General features: G+C 44.2%; 1 protein-coding gene across 2 annotated transcripts in view; it reads right to left on the bottom strand.

Moving 5' to 3' along the window:
- The window catches only part of OGFOD3 (2-oxoglutarate and iron dependent oxygenase domain containing 3), a 148106-nt gene that overhangs the window by 61613 nt on the left and 69432 nt on the right, over positions 1–17061 (bottom strand). For both annotated transcript variants that reach the window (XM_030208129.1, XM_030208128.1), the window contains exons 6-7: positions 14395–14451; positions 2353–2506 (exon numbers count right to left, since the gene is read on the bottom strand). In XM_030208129.1, the coding sequence (XP_030063989.1) occupies positions 2353–2506; positions 14395–14451 (211 nt within the window). The remainder of the gene's footprint in view (positions 1–2352; positions 2507–14394; positions 14452–17061) is intronic.

Below are 17061 nucleotides of genomic sequence, written 5' to 3'. Positions count from 1 at the left end.
AGATATGCAGAATTCTGCGTAAATTCTGCACTCTACAGGAGTAAAAGACTAATGGATAAGGAAGGAGCTTGTGATATTATTGCTCTTCATCAGACAGTTTGGATATAGCTAGATTTCTAGAATGCTCACAAGAACATATTTATAAAAGAGCGGCCTTAACGATGATATCTCTGCAAAAGGATGATCACAAGATGCTTATTTGAAGACTTATTTTTGCTAAGATAGATGTTATTCTTTGGGCAGAAAGATGGCCAAGGCCAACGAAGTTGCGTCATAAGGTTTTCCTGTAGCTTCGGCCTTGTGCCTTGGCTGTGGGAGCCTCCTTTTTCCTCAAATTTCCCTGTAAATGTCTTGTCACTTCAAAGAAAGATTCCGATATTTTTCTAGACCCCACTCACTGGATGTTTCTATTTTTTTTTGTCGTTTCTTTAGCCATAGTTTTTTCTGCATGTTAATTTAGGTATATTAAATATCTTAGCTTGCCTGCTGTGATTTCAGTTTGGATTTTCCTTTTTCTGTTTCAGATCTCTGGTTCTCCATAAAGTGGACTTGTAGGCTTATATTTTTTCATCAGTGGTTTGTTACCTCAATGCATATTTCTGGTTATATGGTGTGTGTGTGTGTGTGTGTGTATATATATATATATATATATATATATATATTTAATGCTCCTCAGCGTTCCATGCCATGGGTTTGCAGGGAACTGAGCTAAGGACAATAAATTCATTAAACGGAAGGTCTCACCAACATCTTCTGCTTTGACTCCAGGGAACAGATGAGAAATGCGGCATTCAATATATCTTACCACTGTTCCACAACATTCAATTATAACACAGATATAGCAAGGTGAACAACAAGGTCACGCTACCTTGTGTCATTTATTACAGTTCCTTTCAGTGCAACCATAAAAGGAGAAGAAAAGAATTATTCAAGTGGGAAGTCTAAGCAGAGTATATGTACAATGGTACAGTATATATATTATAGTGAATTTCCTGGTAAACTCTTACTCTACTGCCCACACTTTCACAGTATTTTTATTAAGTCATTGTGGCACATTGGTGGCAATATAAGTGCATAAAATGGCTTTCATAAAAATCGGGTCAGATGTAGACATGCAATGGCATACACACATGTACTTTTACTGTAGCTGTTGTCGGGTGCAGTCTGGGGACAGCATGCCCACAGTCATAAAAGTAGTGCAGTTTATAATTAAAATACCTATCTACGCATGTACTTACTCTAGCCACAGACATTTAAACCTGTTTTTGAGCATGCAAAAGGTCCGTACCTTCAATGAAGACACAACTGCTACTAGATTTGCATTGGTAAAAGTCACTTAGACATCTCTTTTATAAAACACTGACAAAATTACAGATGACTGAATTTTGGTTTCAGCACCAAAACTGGCCCAAAATGCCTATACCGGTTCCAATCCCAAGATGGCAACCAAGAACTTCAGCAGCCGTTGAAGCTCATAGCAGCCATTCTGGCGGCAGAAATGGCCAATGTGAGAGTGACTGAATCACTCTTGCCCCAGTGAGGCCATTAAACCACAGGGGCGCCCAAGGTAGATCTGGGGGAGGGGCAGAAGTCACAGGAGGAGGGCCTGGCCGGTTTCAATTTCTACCAAAACCAAGCTGCCAATTTCAATCACAGATTCAGTTGGGCTCCAGTCAAAATAGGCACCTTCTTGCTCTATTAACCTAGGTGCCGTGTTATAAAATTACCTTCTAGTACGGCAATGTACTAAGGGGTGCTTGCTTTCATACGCCATTAAAATGTATTTTTAGAGAAATGAAACAAACACTGTATCTACACCCCACTTTTAACTTACAGATATACAAGTTGTTTCTTCTGTGTAGTACAGCATACATTCTATGCTAGAAAATGTTTTTCTACTAAAACATTAAGAAAGAATTACGAACTTCACTCAACGAGTATTAAACTCCGGCAAGGAATAAAGTCAAATAATACTCACAGCATTTCTATACATATGCAGACTTGTCTCAAAGTACTGCTTTCTACCAGTGATTGTGTTTAAGCGTGTGCTCACTGCAAAAGAAGGGGTCTTATCCTTCCAAGAATAAATGGCCAGTTGAGCTGCTTTGCCCTTTTTAAATGGTTTTGTATTCATGAAAGAAAAATGTAGGAGTTTCATCAGAATCCAATCTGTTATGGTAGGGGGATTTGGGGTATTTTGTGTCTTAATGTATTTATGATTAAGTTTTTATTGGTATTTGAATAATGTTGTGCACCACTTGAATTGATTCTGTGGAAGTTAGTAGGTGGGATATAAGAATTTTAAATAAATAAAAAAAGAACAAGCGTAAGGAAAGGGATGTGCTCAGTTACCTTGTCAACATGAGGGTGCCAGTACTCATCATGGGTCGTCTTTGCCTCTGTACTGTTCATCCTTGAGAAGAAGGTTGGTTTGGTCAGATACATGGATGAGGAACTAATGCCAAAGGTCTTGGCTATTTCCTGCTGAACTCTCTGTCGTATATCACTGCAAAAACAAAAAAACATATTGCATCATAATGAAAACACAAGCAGCATAGCAAAAAAAAAAAAAAAAGTAGATGGCAACATAATAAAAAGTGTTAATTCACTAGTTATATGCCTTTTGATCTATGTAAAACAGTGAGAATGCAGAAATGTGAATACCGCATTGCAGACAAGAATTAATTTAAGAACATACAGAAAATATCTTTCAATTAGACATAACTTTATACAGCAATATTAAATTACAATAATTTTTCAGCACACTCTCCAAATACCACTCCCCCTTCTTATACAATACCCTACAACTTCTGACAAGTGTGGAACATATAATATGGGGGTGTGTGTGTGTATGCGCACGCGCGCACATCTGTTTGTGTTTTCCCTCACATCTCTCAGTCAGCAAGCCTGTAACCGTAAAATTCTGGAGTCATAGTACCCATGGTAGAAGTTCTTGAGGCTGTCTCAGATTGGCCACTGTTTCCCCACACTCATTTCTCTTGCCTCTATTGCATCCATCTTGCTCAGAACATTCTCTATGTATTTGCCATGGAAAAACTATGCTGAAAGTAAAGCATAACATTCTGGTAAACTTTCCACTCAACATCATCCAAGGTACAAGCATTACTCCCAGGTGCACCAAAGAGTTGGTCCTGGTCTATTTGGCCTTCTTGAGAGGGGATTCAACCATCAAATATTAGGGTGGATTCTCAAATCCAGAATCCTCCGCACTCTGTACACAGTCATATTTCTTACACTCATCTGTGCACCCCGAAGGATGTCAAAATTAGGTATTACCATGGTTTCATGGTGGGGTGGGGGAAGCAATAGGGAGATAATAAATTGAAGGTTGTCCTGTGCTCTACCTTCTTCTCCAACTAATATGGAATGGCCTCAGCCATGTCCCTGACAAAATCCATGATTGATTTTGGTAGAAAATTCTTTTTAAGAACATAAGCATTGCCATACTAGGACAAGCCCAAGGTCCATCAAGCCTAGTATACTGTTTCCAATAGTGGTCTTTCCAGGTCCAAATATCTGGCAAGATCTCCTTCACGTGAAAGAGAGAGGTCTGAAGAGAGACCAGCGAAACTCTTTCCATTCAGATTAGGCTTCAGAGCTACTAGTTTAATTTCAAGTTTTAAACCATACCAGCACACAGGGCCTCTGTAGGATCACTCTTGTCTGCTGGAGCCCAGATTCCAATGCAGAACAGTGCCCCAGTGAAGCTTTTTCCCTGATGAACCGAAGATGAGTTTTGCAGCAGCCAGTACCAATGCCAAGGCACCGATATCATGTCTACAGGTATTACAGATTCCAGATCAGCTAAACTTCTCTCAGCATTGGTGTCAAAGCACTCAGTGCCAACACAGCAATACTTATTAGATGGTGATTTAGCATCTCCTGGACTCTTATCCAACTCCTCACTGAGGAATGCCAATGTCAACACCACATTTAGTATGGAAGGAGAGGCAACATCTCCTGAGTGACACTATCAGGGAGGAGTGGCCTAGTGGTTAGGGTGGTGGACTTTGGTCCTGGGGAACTGAGGAACTGAGTTCGATTCCCGACACAGGCAGCTCCTTGTGACTCTGGGCAAGTCACTTAACCCTCCATTGCCCGCCGCATTGAGCCTGCCATGAGTGGGAAAGCGCGGGGTACAAATGTAACAAAAAATAAAATATTTTCGAAAGAGAAGGGCGCCCATCTTTCGACACAAATCGGGAGATGGGCATCCTTCTCCCAGGGTTGCCCAAATCGGTATAATCAAAAGCCGATTTTGGGCGTCCTCAACTGCTTTCCGTTGCTGGGACAACCAAAGTTCATGGGGGCATGTCGGAAGCGTAGCAAAGGCGGGACTGGCGCATGCCTAACACGTGGGCGTTCTCGACCGATAATGGAAAAAAGAAGGGCGTCCCTGACGAGCACTTGGGCGACTTTACTTGGTCCATTTTTTCTTACTACCAAGCCTCAAAAAGGTGCCCGAACTGACCAGATGACCACCAAATGACCCTTACTCCCCCAGTAGTCACTAACCGCCTCCCACCCTAAAAAAAAAAAAATTAAAATATTTTTCCAGCCTCTATGCCAGACTCAAACATCATACCCAGCTCCATGACAGCAGTACGCAGGTCCCAGGAGCAGTTTTAGGGGGTACTACAGTGCACTTCAGGCAGGCAGACCCAGGCCCATCCTTCCCTTCCTGTTACACTTGTGGTGCTAAATATGAGCCCTCCAAAACCCACCACAAACCCACTGTACCCACATCTAGGTGCCCCCCTTCATCCCTAAGGGCTATGGTAGTGGTGTACAGTTGTGGGGAGTGGGTTTTGGGGCGCACAGCACACAAGGTAAGGGAGCTATGCACCTGGGAGCTTTTTCTGAAGTCCACTGCAGTGCCCCCTAGGGTGTCCGGTTGGTGTCCTAGCATGTGAGGGAGGACCAGTGCACTACGAATGCTGGCTCCTCCCACGACCAAATGGCTTGGATTTGGTTGTTTCTGAGACGGGCGTCCTCGGTTTCCATTATCGCCGATAATCGGGGACGACCATCTCTAAGATCAACCTAAATGTTGAGATTTGGGCGTCCCCGACCGTATTATCGAAATGAAAGATGGACGCCCATCTTGTTTCGATAACACTGGTTTCCCCGCCCCTTCATGGGGACGTCCTGCAAGGACGTCCTCAGGAAAACTTGGGCGCCCTGTTCAATTATGCCTCTCCATCGCCTTGAAGACAGCTACATGCCTTCAGATGTACAGAAGGATGAGTGACCCCTCTTTGTAGTAATGCTTGGAAGGAGGAATTACAGCTGCATCAAATTTCAATGCTCCTATTGTCCTGTCACACACCTGCACTGCTTGAAGGTACCAATCTTCTGTTTCTGGGATAACTGTGGAAAATAGCTAAGGCAAAATCATGTCTCAATGGTAAAAGTTTTGACCAATGCCAATCAATGCACTGATACCAAACATTAATGAAACTTCAAAAACTCTAACTAAAGGGGTTCCAAGAAGAGAGGAAACAATCTAGCTGTAACTGCAAAAACACTTACCTTCACAACCATGAAAATACCACAAAAACAAAATTTCACATTAGGACTAGAGGAGTAGCTAAGAACTTGGGGAATTGGGTTCAATTCCCACTGCAGCTCCTTGTGACTCTGGGCAAGTCACTTAACCCTCTACTGCCCCAGGTACACTAGGGACAAAGAAAGTACCTACACAGAATAAATGTAAACCACTTTGCTTGTACCAAAGGACAGTACATGACCCTTTACTCTATACCCTTCCTTGGAAAAACAAACTGAAGTAGCCCATAAGCCAATGCAGACATGAGAAGTCCTACAAATGGATGGGGCAACGCTCCAGAAAGTTCTTAGAACTTTTGCTTATGTTTCTCCAGCCCAAGATCCACTGGATATTCTGTTTGCTCTAGGAAAAATAGAATTACTAGAGTCTGCAATTTCTTAGTAATGCTCTAAAATACTTGACAGCAGAATGAATAACTATATGATCTACCAGGACCGCCGAGAGACAAAGCCGGGGCCGGGGCAAACAATCTTCAAGGCCCCACCACTGCCATGTCCTCAGGCCCTCCTCAGTCCCCCCCCCCCCCCAACAACAACAATCGAGAGAGATTGCTCTGTCAGCCAAGGGTCCCTCTTCCTGCCGTATCCTACCTCCTGTGAAATAACTTCCTGTTTCTGCATATGTGGGATGTGGCAGGAAGAAGCAGCCATGGCCGACAGAGTAGTCTCTCTCAATTTCTGGCACCAGGCCCTCCTTGAAGACCAGCCCTGCGATCTACACATCTGTACCTATGTACTTGCACTATACAGACATAGACTGGCAGAACCAAAACAGAATTATATCTTTGCAATAAACTTAATTAGTAATTAATCATGCAGCAAAAGAAAATGAAAGGAAATAACACTTAATTACTTGAGAATGAACTTCGAGATTAATGTTCAAGCAATCTTCATTTTCAGTATATTTTCTTTGCATTTTAAAGAGTCCTGGGATTATAGCTTGCTAACCCTGCACGCTAACCCAATTACATTAGTACTTTATGCTTGTGTTTTTCAAAATTAAAGTACATCTTTAAAAATGTCAAGAATTTTAAAACAGAGAAAATCAAAGGCATGGATGCTGAGGGGTCTTTTTACAAAGGTGCGCTTAAAAATAGGCTGCGCTAGCGTAGGTTCGTGTTTTGGGTGAGCGCAGATCCATTTTTCAGTGCGCCTGTAAAAAAGGCCTTTTTTAAATTTTTGCCGAAAATGGACATGTGGCAAAATAAAAATTGGTGGGCGTCCATTTTGGGTCTGAGACCTTACCGCCAGCCATTGACTTAGCGGTAAGGTCTCTCGCATTAACTGTGCGGTAATCGCCTACGAGCCGTCAAGTCGGAGTTGCCACGCACCAGAAAATAAAATATATTTTCTGGAACACTGTGACAAGGCTACTGCCAGGGTGGCTGGGATGAAGCAGTTAGACCCTGAAATACAAGTACCAGAAGCCATTGCAAGGAGCGAAGCAGAGAGTAATCTGGAAACAAGGGAATGGATTCCCAGCTCCAGCAGAGGGAGCCAGGGGGATAGCCAGGCTGAGCCTATAATTTCGTCCCCCACTAGGGGGAGGCGGAGAGAAGAAGTTCAGTTTCTCTGGATACGCAATCAATATACCATGTGGCCCAGCAGGAACAGAGAGGGGCCCATAGAGAGGGAAGAAGATGATTGGATGGATTATATGGAAGGAGGGGTAGATCAGAGGGGAGAGGAATCCCAGGAGGGAGGAGAAGCCTCTATGGAGTGGGAGAGTTCCAAGGCAGGGTTGGGCCAGCTCCTGAGGGTTTGGAAGGGTGTTGGAGGTGAGAGAAACTTGCTTTATTGAAAGCCTGATGTATTTGGAAACCTGCTTCACTTACCTGCTTTATTGGAAGCCTGTTTTTACCTGCTTTACTGGAAACCTATGTGGTTGGAACCTGTTTGTTTGGGATAACCTATGTACTGGAGTTTGTGACAGCTGTTATTGGCTTGATAATAAAAATCGTTTAACTTAGCCACTGTCTGCAGTTGTGGTGAGATCTGGACAACAGCTGGTGGATGGCTCCACCTGGCTGGGAAGTAGTGGACCCTTTTCACAACGCATAGCTGACATGCATCAAAAATGAAATTACTGCACAGGCCACGCAGTAGCCGAGCAGTAACTCCAAATTGACACGCGTTGGGCATGCATAGGCGCCTAAGCGGCTTAGTAAATGGGCCCCTGAAAGTCCTGGGCTCTAGTAAAAAAGCATAACCTATAGGCGAAGACCCTAATACCAGCCCTAACCCTAACAAAGAAACCTGTCCACCAATATTCCAAGCTATTTAACCAGCCAGACATGGCTGTTGACAGGTTGAATAGCACATCGGTGCCTGACTGCTAATATTCAGCAGCAGATAACTGATCATCTCCACTGAATATTGCAGGTTAGCACCTAGCCGGCTATATCACATGAATTAGGTGTGAATATTCAGCACTTACCTGGATAAATTTAGATGACCTATCTTTAGCCGCTAAAAAGTTAACCAGTTAGCGCTGAAGACTGGCATAGCCAGTTAACCTTTTAGTGTTAAAAAAAAAAAAAAAGATATTCAGCAACAGTCGTCAGAAACGCCTGACATTAAATATCAAGTTTATTATAGGTTTACAGCAGCTTACAATCTAAAATATAATAGAGTGCAGACTAAAGACTTTCAAACACGACTATTAGGGTTAGGGAAGGGAAATGGGACTTGATATACCGCCTTTCTGAAGTTTTTGCAACTACATTCAAAGTGGTTTACATATATTCAGGTACTTATTTTGTACTAGGGGCAATGGAGGGTTAAGAGTCACAAGGAGCTGCAGAGGGAATCGCTCAGTTCCCCAGGATCAAAGTCCACTGCACTAACTACTAGGCTACTCCTCCACTAGCAATATTCCATGTAGAAGCCTGCCCTTGCAGATCAGCAATGTGGCCGTGCAGGCTTCTGTTTCTGTGAGTCTGATGTCCTGCACTGGAGGGTTAAGTGACTTGCCCAGAGTCACAAGGAGCTGTAGTGGGAATGGAACTCAGTTCCCCAGGATCAAAGTCCACTGCACCAGTGGCGTTCCTGGCCTGGATGGCACCTGGGGTGGAGCACCGATGCGCCCCCCCCCCCCCCCCCCCGGCGAAATGACATCCTCCCCGGGTGCACGCCGCTGGGGGGGGGGGGTGCCGCGGCGCGCGCCTGCTCCTCCGAGTTCGCTAAACTTTGTTCGTTCGCTGCAGCTCCCTCTGCCCCGAAACAGGAAGTAACCTGTTCCGGGGCAGAGGGAGCTGCAGCGAACGAACGAAGTTTAGCGAACTCGGAGGAGCAGGCGCACGCCACCCCCCAGCGGCGTGCACCCAGGGCGGACCGCGCCCCCCCCCTTGGTACGCCACTGCACTGCACTAACCACTAGGCTACTCCTCCCCAGGGATAAGTTAGGGGAGAACTTATCCCTGGATATGCACCACATACCAGTCAGTACTTTTTTGTGTCCAGATATTCAGCGCCAGGCCATATCCAGATACATAAGCTGAATATCTGGGTACAAAAGTGGTCACCGACACTGATATGGGTTTTGTAGAAATTCAAACAGGTATCGAGGATCTACCCAGATTTCTTTTGCTGTCTTAATTGTATCCAGAGAGTTACCTGGTTACTGGACTGAATAATCACTGCTACCCTGGTAACTCCTAGATCCACTTTAGCTCCTCCCCTGGACCACCCCCAGACTATCCCAGCACTATCCAGATAGCACCTGGGTCGTCAGTAGCAATTTTTTGTGCCGTTGAAAATACATGGCTGGTCCCAGTAAGCAGCACTTTATTTAAATAGGAGCCGCTCTTACCTGAATTAGTGGAGCTGAACATCAATCTCCTACATTACTAAAGCATACAAGGACCCTATGGGCTAAGCACTTTCCCTTGTGGTTGTTCCTTCCCTTGCTCCAGTATTGAAATAGTAGCTTCCTATACTGTTGAGAACATAGTTGTCTTAATTTTTTTATTCCCTCTCTATTTCATACCCTGGCTTTGATTTTCGTGTGATGAGTCTATTGGTACAATTTTATATAAAACTTGTAGAGCATTTTACCGTGGTCAACATGAAGGGCAGTATAGCAAAGTTAGGCCAGAGTTCATAATTATCCAGTCAGCGTTGACATTCAGCCCGCTAACCAGATATCTATCCGGATAAAAAGTTAATGGACAATGTCTTCAAATGAGTTGGAATGCACAAAACTTAGGGGCCCTTTTACTAAGCCGTGTAGGCACCTATGCATGCCAAATTGGAGTTACCGCCCGGTTACCGCATGGCCCTTGCAGTAATTTCAATTTTGGCGCACGTCCGCTATGTGCTTCCGAAAAATATTTTTTCTTTTCTGACGCGCGGCAGCTACGAACGTCAAGTGGCATTTCACGCTTGTAGACCATTACCACCACGCTTGTAGACCATTACCACCCGGGTTATCACGTGAGACTTTACCGCTAGGTCAATGGCTTGCGGTAAGGTCTCAGACCCAAAATGGGCGGGCGGCAATTTTAATTTTGCCGCAAAAATTTTTTTAATGCATTTTTTTGTAGGTGCGCTGAAAACTAATTCTGCGCACGCCCAAAACGCGTGTCTACACTACCGCAGGCCATTTTTCAGCGCACCTTAGTAAAAGGACCCCTAAGTTAGGCACATTCTTACAGCTATAGTGCAGTAAAATAGATATGCAAACTAAACCAGCAGGCACTCGCAGCAAGATAAGGGCCAATCCATTTACCTGAGCATAGATACATGCCCTTTTCTATTGCATGCTCCCATTTACTAACCTGAACAGTGTCCTTTTGAATGGAGCATGCAGGGAGCTTTGATACTTGTATCACAGCAACGGAATACTTGCAGCCTTATAAGTCAGTCATCACGCTGCTAAGCTACTTCACAGAAATAATTGTCAAGTTCTGCTAGTGTGACACGCACTTTTAATTAGAATTATTCTGAATGAAGGCTCGCCAGATGTATGAACTGTGATTGGCAGTGTATTCTCAACAGATCTCAAGGGGCTACGGGCTGTAAATGTCATGTTATTTAGGTCTTGGCTCTTCAAAGAAATTAATTTTGATGCATACTTTCACGGATATTAAAATAACTTCAGATTAATTACTTGTAAATGAATCCAGTGAAATTTAGGACAAAATTGCCTTTGCAATATCTGGTCATATTAGCTACACTTAATATCAAGTGAACACAATGTCGCCAATTCCTCAGATAGCACCTAAGAGTTTAACAACACCTGTCCGTGAATTTCACAGATGAAAGTCATATTCTGTCATCCTCTGTAAACAGAACAGGGCTTCCTAAACCTGTCCTGACAATACCACAGCCAGTAAATCATTTGAGATATCCACAACGAATAGGCATGAGATTATTTACATATTCATTGTGGATATCCTGAAAACTGGAATCCCTGTGCTATAAATTCAACTTCTCAATGAAATTACTGTCAATCTGTAAGCTTTTATTTTAGATTCTTATCATCTAGCCGAAATGAGCACAAAGAGCAGCCAATAATGGCATCTTGCTAGAGCAAACGTCCCCTTAACTAGCATTTTAATTTTCAATTATATCATTTTATTTGGATTATAGCTTTCATCAGAAAAACTGTGATGCTATTTCAAGAGTGATACCATTAGTAAGCAAAATTGCTCTCTCCTACTTAGAGAACAGCTCACCAACTGGCTTCCCCCATATCGCATGCAAATGAGCTGGGTCACAAAAGCAACAAGCAGCTCATTTGCATGCGATTGTCTTTGTGAATCCCTCTGTGTTTCTAAATCGGTAAATTTTTACCAATTTGGAAATGCAGACGGATTCTTAATGGGACCTTTGTGCATCCGCAAAGGATTGCAGAAATGATGGACGAACAATGAATAGAGAAAGGAGAGCAGATTTGGAACGGCAAAGAGTTGCCAATTTGCCAGAAGAGAAAAGGGCCCATGAGAGGGAACGAAATACAGCAAGAAAAACGTCTAGAGTGGCAAATATGACAGATGTGCAAAACGCCAATGAAAGAAATAGGCTCGGTTAGAAAAGGCCAAGGCACAGAAATGTAACAGCACAGCAGCAAAATGCAACCAAGGAATTGCAATAAGAGACCGTAATGGCCATTAGACGATAGCCTTGCTATTTTTTCGCGAAACGGGCTATTTTGCTTGTACTAGCATAAGCCGGCCAAAATGTGCTTACATATAAGCACTGAACACAGTGAAAAAAGGATAAGGTGATTACTGTGGTAATTCAAGACACATAATATAATGTAAGGAGGACGACATCAAAACTAATGAAAGCGGCTCATGGGATCTCTCACAGCAAATAGCTATTTCAGAGCCAGGCCTCAATTTAATTTTCTATCATTTGTCAGTCCTCCTAATCACAAAATAGTAACATTTCAAGTGGTCTTAATACAGTATGAACAAACTTATAAAAGCTTATAAAAATCAGTACTCTACCATACATACGAAGCAAAAAACAGAGGCGACCACTGATCTGCACTCACAGTTTTCAGTACTGAAATAATACTAAAGCACTCAATGCCAACAAGCTGGCAAAAAAGGCGTTCTGATCAAAGACCTGCATCCTGGGTAGTCGTCATGGATCGCCAAAATGCAAACAAGTTAGCATGGCAAAATGCAGTCTTTCAATTCAAAGGCTCAAGGATCCTTATATTATTGACTAAATTCAAAAAATGCTCACAGTGTTATAGAATACCACAGGGAATGGCACTTGATTTTAGCAGGCGCAATGGCGTCCAAATCGGCACTCAGTGCTGTTGTATAATGGGCGCTCATCTTTGAGTTCCTGTCATAGTACAGCACTGAGCACCGATTTTGTCGGCACTGATTTTTCAGCGCCATTTATTGAATGTAGCTCTTTGTGTCTTGAATTACCACACGAATCACTTTACCCTTTTCTCTCTCTCTGTTGATATTGTGGGTGGGTTTTTTTATTTCCCTTTTGCTTTTTTTTTCCTCTTTCTGTTCATATTGTGGATGGGTTTGTTTATTTATTTATTTATTTATTTGTTGTATCCCACATTTTCCCACCTATTTGCAGGCTCAATGTGACTTACGTAGTGCTGGAGGTGCAAATGCAGATTTCGGTGTAAACAAATACAGACTGATGTAGAGATAAGATAAGGTTCATGTGGTATAGCCACATGAGATAGGATAAGGTTCATGTGGCATAGCCACATAGGGGCGTCGTACACGGAAGAGTTGTGTTGTGTCCATGATGTATTTTGATAATATTGATTTCCCCTTTGCTTCATTAGCTTCAGAACTTTTAGTACAAGAACAGTGCTCGGCGGACTTCTACGGTCTGTGCCCTGAGAATGGCAAGGACAAATCAAATTTGGGTATACATATAAAGTATCGCATATCAAGTAAAATGAGTTTATCTTGTTGGGCAGACTGGATGGACCGTACAGGTCTTTATCTGCCGTCATTTACTATTTTACTATGTAATAACATTGCCAGAGCTTAACTTTAAACAGTGGCCTACACTGGCTGAATACTGAGTACAGAGTGAATGGTAAGGTGTGGAAATCAAATGTTCAGACAAAACAGACTTCTCTCTCCTCAGGAGAAATGATAGTCCTGAATAATTAGGCCAGTACATCAAAGCATCAATTCAAGTAACTTGAGACAGGTTTGTTTCTGTTGGGAAAAAACCCACATATTTAAAGGGAGCCCTCTCAGTTTGTCAAGACCTTTTGTTAGGGGGTCCTGTTACGAAGCTGCGGGAAAAAGGGCCCTGCGATAGTGGCGGAGGCCGTTTTTCCAGCGCGCTAGGGCCCTTTTTACCGCAGCGGGTAAAAAGCCCCCAGAGAACTCTTACCACGTGGCCATGCGACGGGGAGCCCTTACCGCCACCCACTGAGGTGTCGATAAGGGCTCCCGCGCTATCCCGGCGGTAATGCTGCCCGGTTACTGCCATGCAAGCCATTTCCAAGCGTTTTCTTTTTCCCCAGGAAATGGCGCATGCTTGGGGCAGAATTACCGCCTGCGGCCGGTTTGGACCAGCAATAGTCCCAGAAGAGCAAGCGGTAAGCTCGCGTTGGGCTTACTGCCGCTCTGTAAAAGGGCTCCTAAGGAAGGGTCAGACCAGAGGTACAGAGGTCAGCACTCTGCTCTGCCAAGTGATAAATCCTGGGTTTGATTCACAGCTGACCAATGCATTTATTCTAGCACAAAAAGGTGCCTGTACTCAAATGCTAGGCCAACCTTCAGGGGTAGGGTGATCGCTGAGGGAACCACCCTACAACAGCCAGGCCCCCTGCAACCAGTCACAGAATCTATGTCAAGGCAGAATTGGTGTGTAGAGCCTGAGCTCTTTCATTAAAACTTGGGGTCCATGGGTCAATTTTAGCAGACAATGGAAAAGGTGCCGGTACTCAGTACCTCTGAGTACCCCCTCAAAAAAAAAAAGCCCTGCAGCTGATAATCCCATATAAGAGTGGTTATAGCACGGAACAATTTATTTAAATGAATAGATTTGAGTGAAAACATACCCTGGTATCACCACTGCAGCAGTCTGTTTCACTTGAAATCAGTTATATTTTCAAAACATATATGATTTGGAAGCTCTCATTGAAATGCATAGACTCCGTGCATAGCCCTGTTCTCGGTAAAAGGTAAGTCAAGGGGCGCCTTTTACATATAACAAAGCAGATCTGATTTTTAAAAGACCATTTTTCTGAGCTGAAGAGCTTGTCTATTAAGAGATTTCAATGGAGAACCTGTCTGACCTTGGAAAGTTTTTACATTCCCATTTGTTCTCAAAGGCTATTAAAATGCTTACCGGTACAGCTGAAAATCCTCTTCGGAAAAGATGTCTTTGATAGTATCCCCGAAGTATCTGTAGATAATATAACGCAGATTCATTACGCAAGCAAAAGACGCAATCCAGTTCATTTTCATAATAACATTCCTCTCTCTCTTCCTCCTCCACCTTCAGGAGGCCAGTGAATTAGCATTTCATAAAGCAGGTTTTCCAAATACATTTCAAACAGAAAAAAAACAAAGAAAGGTCAATGGAATATGTTCACCTGGAAAACAGGGACTGTAATTTACAGGCAAAGAATTGATTTGTTGCACCTCACGAGGGAATGGAACATTTTTGTCTATAGGAAAGATTTTTCCATCTTGAAAGGAGCTGGGCTTTGAACACTACCACCTCCTGAAAGAGTACAATAGCTTCACTCAAAGCTTATAAGGCAAAGGGCCTCATTCTTAAAAGGGGTTGTTTGTTGACAGAACAGCACAGGAACACTTTTGAAACCACAAAGACCTCTGTTTTTAGCATACCTATCAAACCAGAAAAAAAAAATCATAAGAGGTCTCAAAAAGGAAATAAAAAGAAAGGCCAGACAAATAAAGGAAAGAGGGCATTAAAGGGTGGGAAGAATAATTTTGTTCAGTGTTCACTGAAGAAAGGATTGGAGGACCACCAATAAACGCCAGATGTACACTAGGTTCGGGTGGAAGATTCCACTCCATTGATCAAAGAAAGGGTTTTACATGAAAGTAGTAAAACTGAGAGGATAATATTCAGAACCATTTACCTGGTAAATAGGTATTTATTTGAGCAGATTGCATCCACCCCCAGACTAGCAAAAGGAATGTGCTGGCTTTCACAGAGAGTACTTTTTGCTAGGTTATAAAGGAGAAATTAGAGCTTACTTGATAATTTTGTTTCCCTGAATCCCTCCAGTCACGTGAGTTTACACTGTCCTGCCAACAGACGGAGACTCAGAACCACTGGTATTTTTGTAACAAAGCACAGTACTAGCCAGGGCCGCCGAGGGGGGGGGGCAGGGGGAGCAAAATTCCCAGGCCCGGCCTCCAAGGGGCCTGGGTAATTGCGTTAATGCAATAATCTGATCCTGGCACACAGCAGGAGGAGATGCACTGAAGCAGGAAGGGGCGGGGTGGCCTGAGCGAGCAAGAAAGGGGCGGCGGCCCTGCCCCAGGCCTGGCTCTGTCTCTGAGGCCCTGGTACTAGCTTGTCTCCCAAATGAAACAAAGAGGGCAAGGAACCTTACCCAAGAAGCAAATATACACTGCTGCTTGACCAACTGGCGAAGTGACTCAACCTACTCCGGAGGGAGTGTCTCAGCCTGCTCTGACAACTTGCGCACTGAGTTTCACAAGTGGACGCTCATGAAAAGATGGTATGACTGTATTCGGTCAGTATAATATCCAGAAAACTTTAAAGATACCGGTATCTTCAATAAAGTTTTCTGGATATTATACTGATCTGCTAGTTTGCTTTCCACGTTGGATTTTGCAGATCGGTTGCCTTGTTGTTTTTTGGATGACTGTATTCGGGAAATGAGCATTGAAGCCTGGTACATCTTCCTCCCCAAAAGAATTCAGGGTTCTAGCTGCCTGGGGGTGCCGAGGCATAGTCCCTGGAACTCCTGGTTCTATAGAGAGCGGATTCCACCACCATGGAATTGTAAGGCAACTGAGGCCAATCAAAACCAGGTGCACTGTGGATCCGGTACTGGGTGTCAATCTTCTTGGGCATGACAGGGACCAACAGAGGGGACTCCCAGTTCCTGACAAGGATTTTCTTGAGTACCTCATGGAGAGGAGGAGTCACAGCATCCTTAGGAGATGTGTAGTCAAGGACTTCGAGCATCTTGGCCCTGGGCTCATCCATCACTTCCAAAGGAAACTTCCTCCACCGACGTCAAGGGAGTACCAGCTTGGGTGGCAATCAACACAGAGGCTGCATGCGGCATCGGTGCTGGAGGCCACACCGCAGGCTAAGGGCCAAGCAGGGCTGCAATGGGACACAGGGTAGGCGCAAGCACCCCCAATGCCAATCCATAGTGTTACATGAGGCCATCCAGCAGCTCAGGGAGCAAGGCCCAGATGCACTCATGAGGGTCGACACTGGGAAACGCTGGGGTGTCGGCTCAGGTGCAGGTTGCAGAACTGCCAGAGTCAATACAGGAGCAGGATCCTGGCTGCTGGGAGACAGACGCATTGGTACCTCCTGTATGGAGGGGGAGCGGTCCTCCTGGTGCCGATGCTTCTCAGGTGCTAAATCCTTCGACATCCCAGAGCTCCCAGGACCATGCGTCGAGGGCAACCGATGACTATGTTTCTTGGCCTTCGCTCGAAGCGTGTCACTGAGGCTCCGCTATGACGACAAGGACGACATCGAATCCACACATCACCCCGGGGTCGGGTCCTACGATGGACGGTCCCAGGGGCCCTGCACAGCAGGAGGCCTCGAATCAGGTGAAGACCCACTCAATGTTTCACTGCTCCCAGTGTCTGTCTAGAAGCAGCCATGCTTACCGATGCTCCCGACACTGGTGTGATGCTCAACGTCAATGTCGAACCCTTCGACCTCAATGCTGATGCCGACATCGAGGAACCAGACTTGGCTCCAAAAATCCTCTCTGGAAACCTGAGTCCTCTTTTTCGAACAAAGACAGAGAACACAGTTAGC

This window comes from Microcaecilia unicolor, chromosome 6 (assembly GCF_901765095.1).
Source record: "Microcaecilia unicolor chromosome 6, aMicUni1.1, whole genome shotgun sequence".
NCBI classification, from domain to species: Eukaryota; Metazoa; Chordata; class Amphibia; order Gymnophiona; family Siphonopidae; genus Microcaecilia; species Microcaecilia unicolor.
This window is presented reverse-complemented; position numbering and strand designations above follow the sequence as displayed.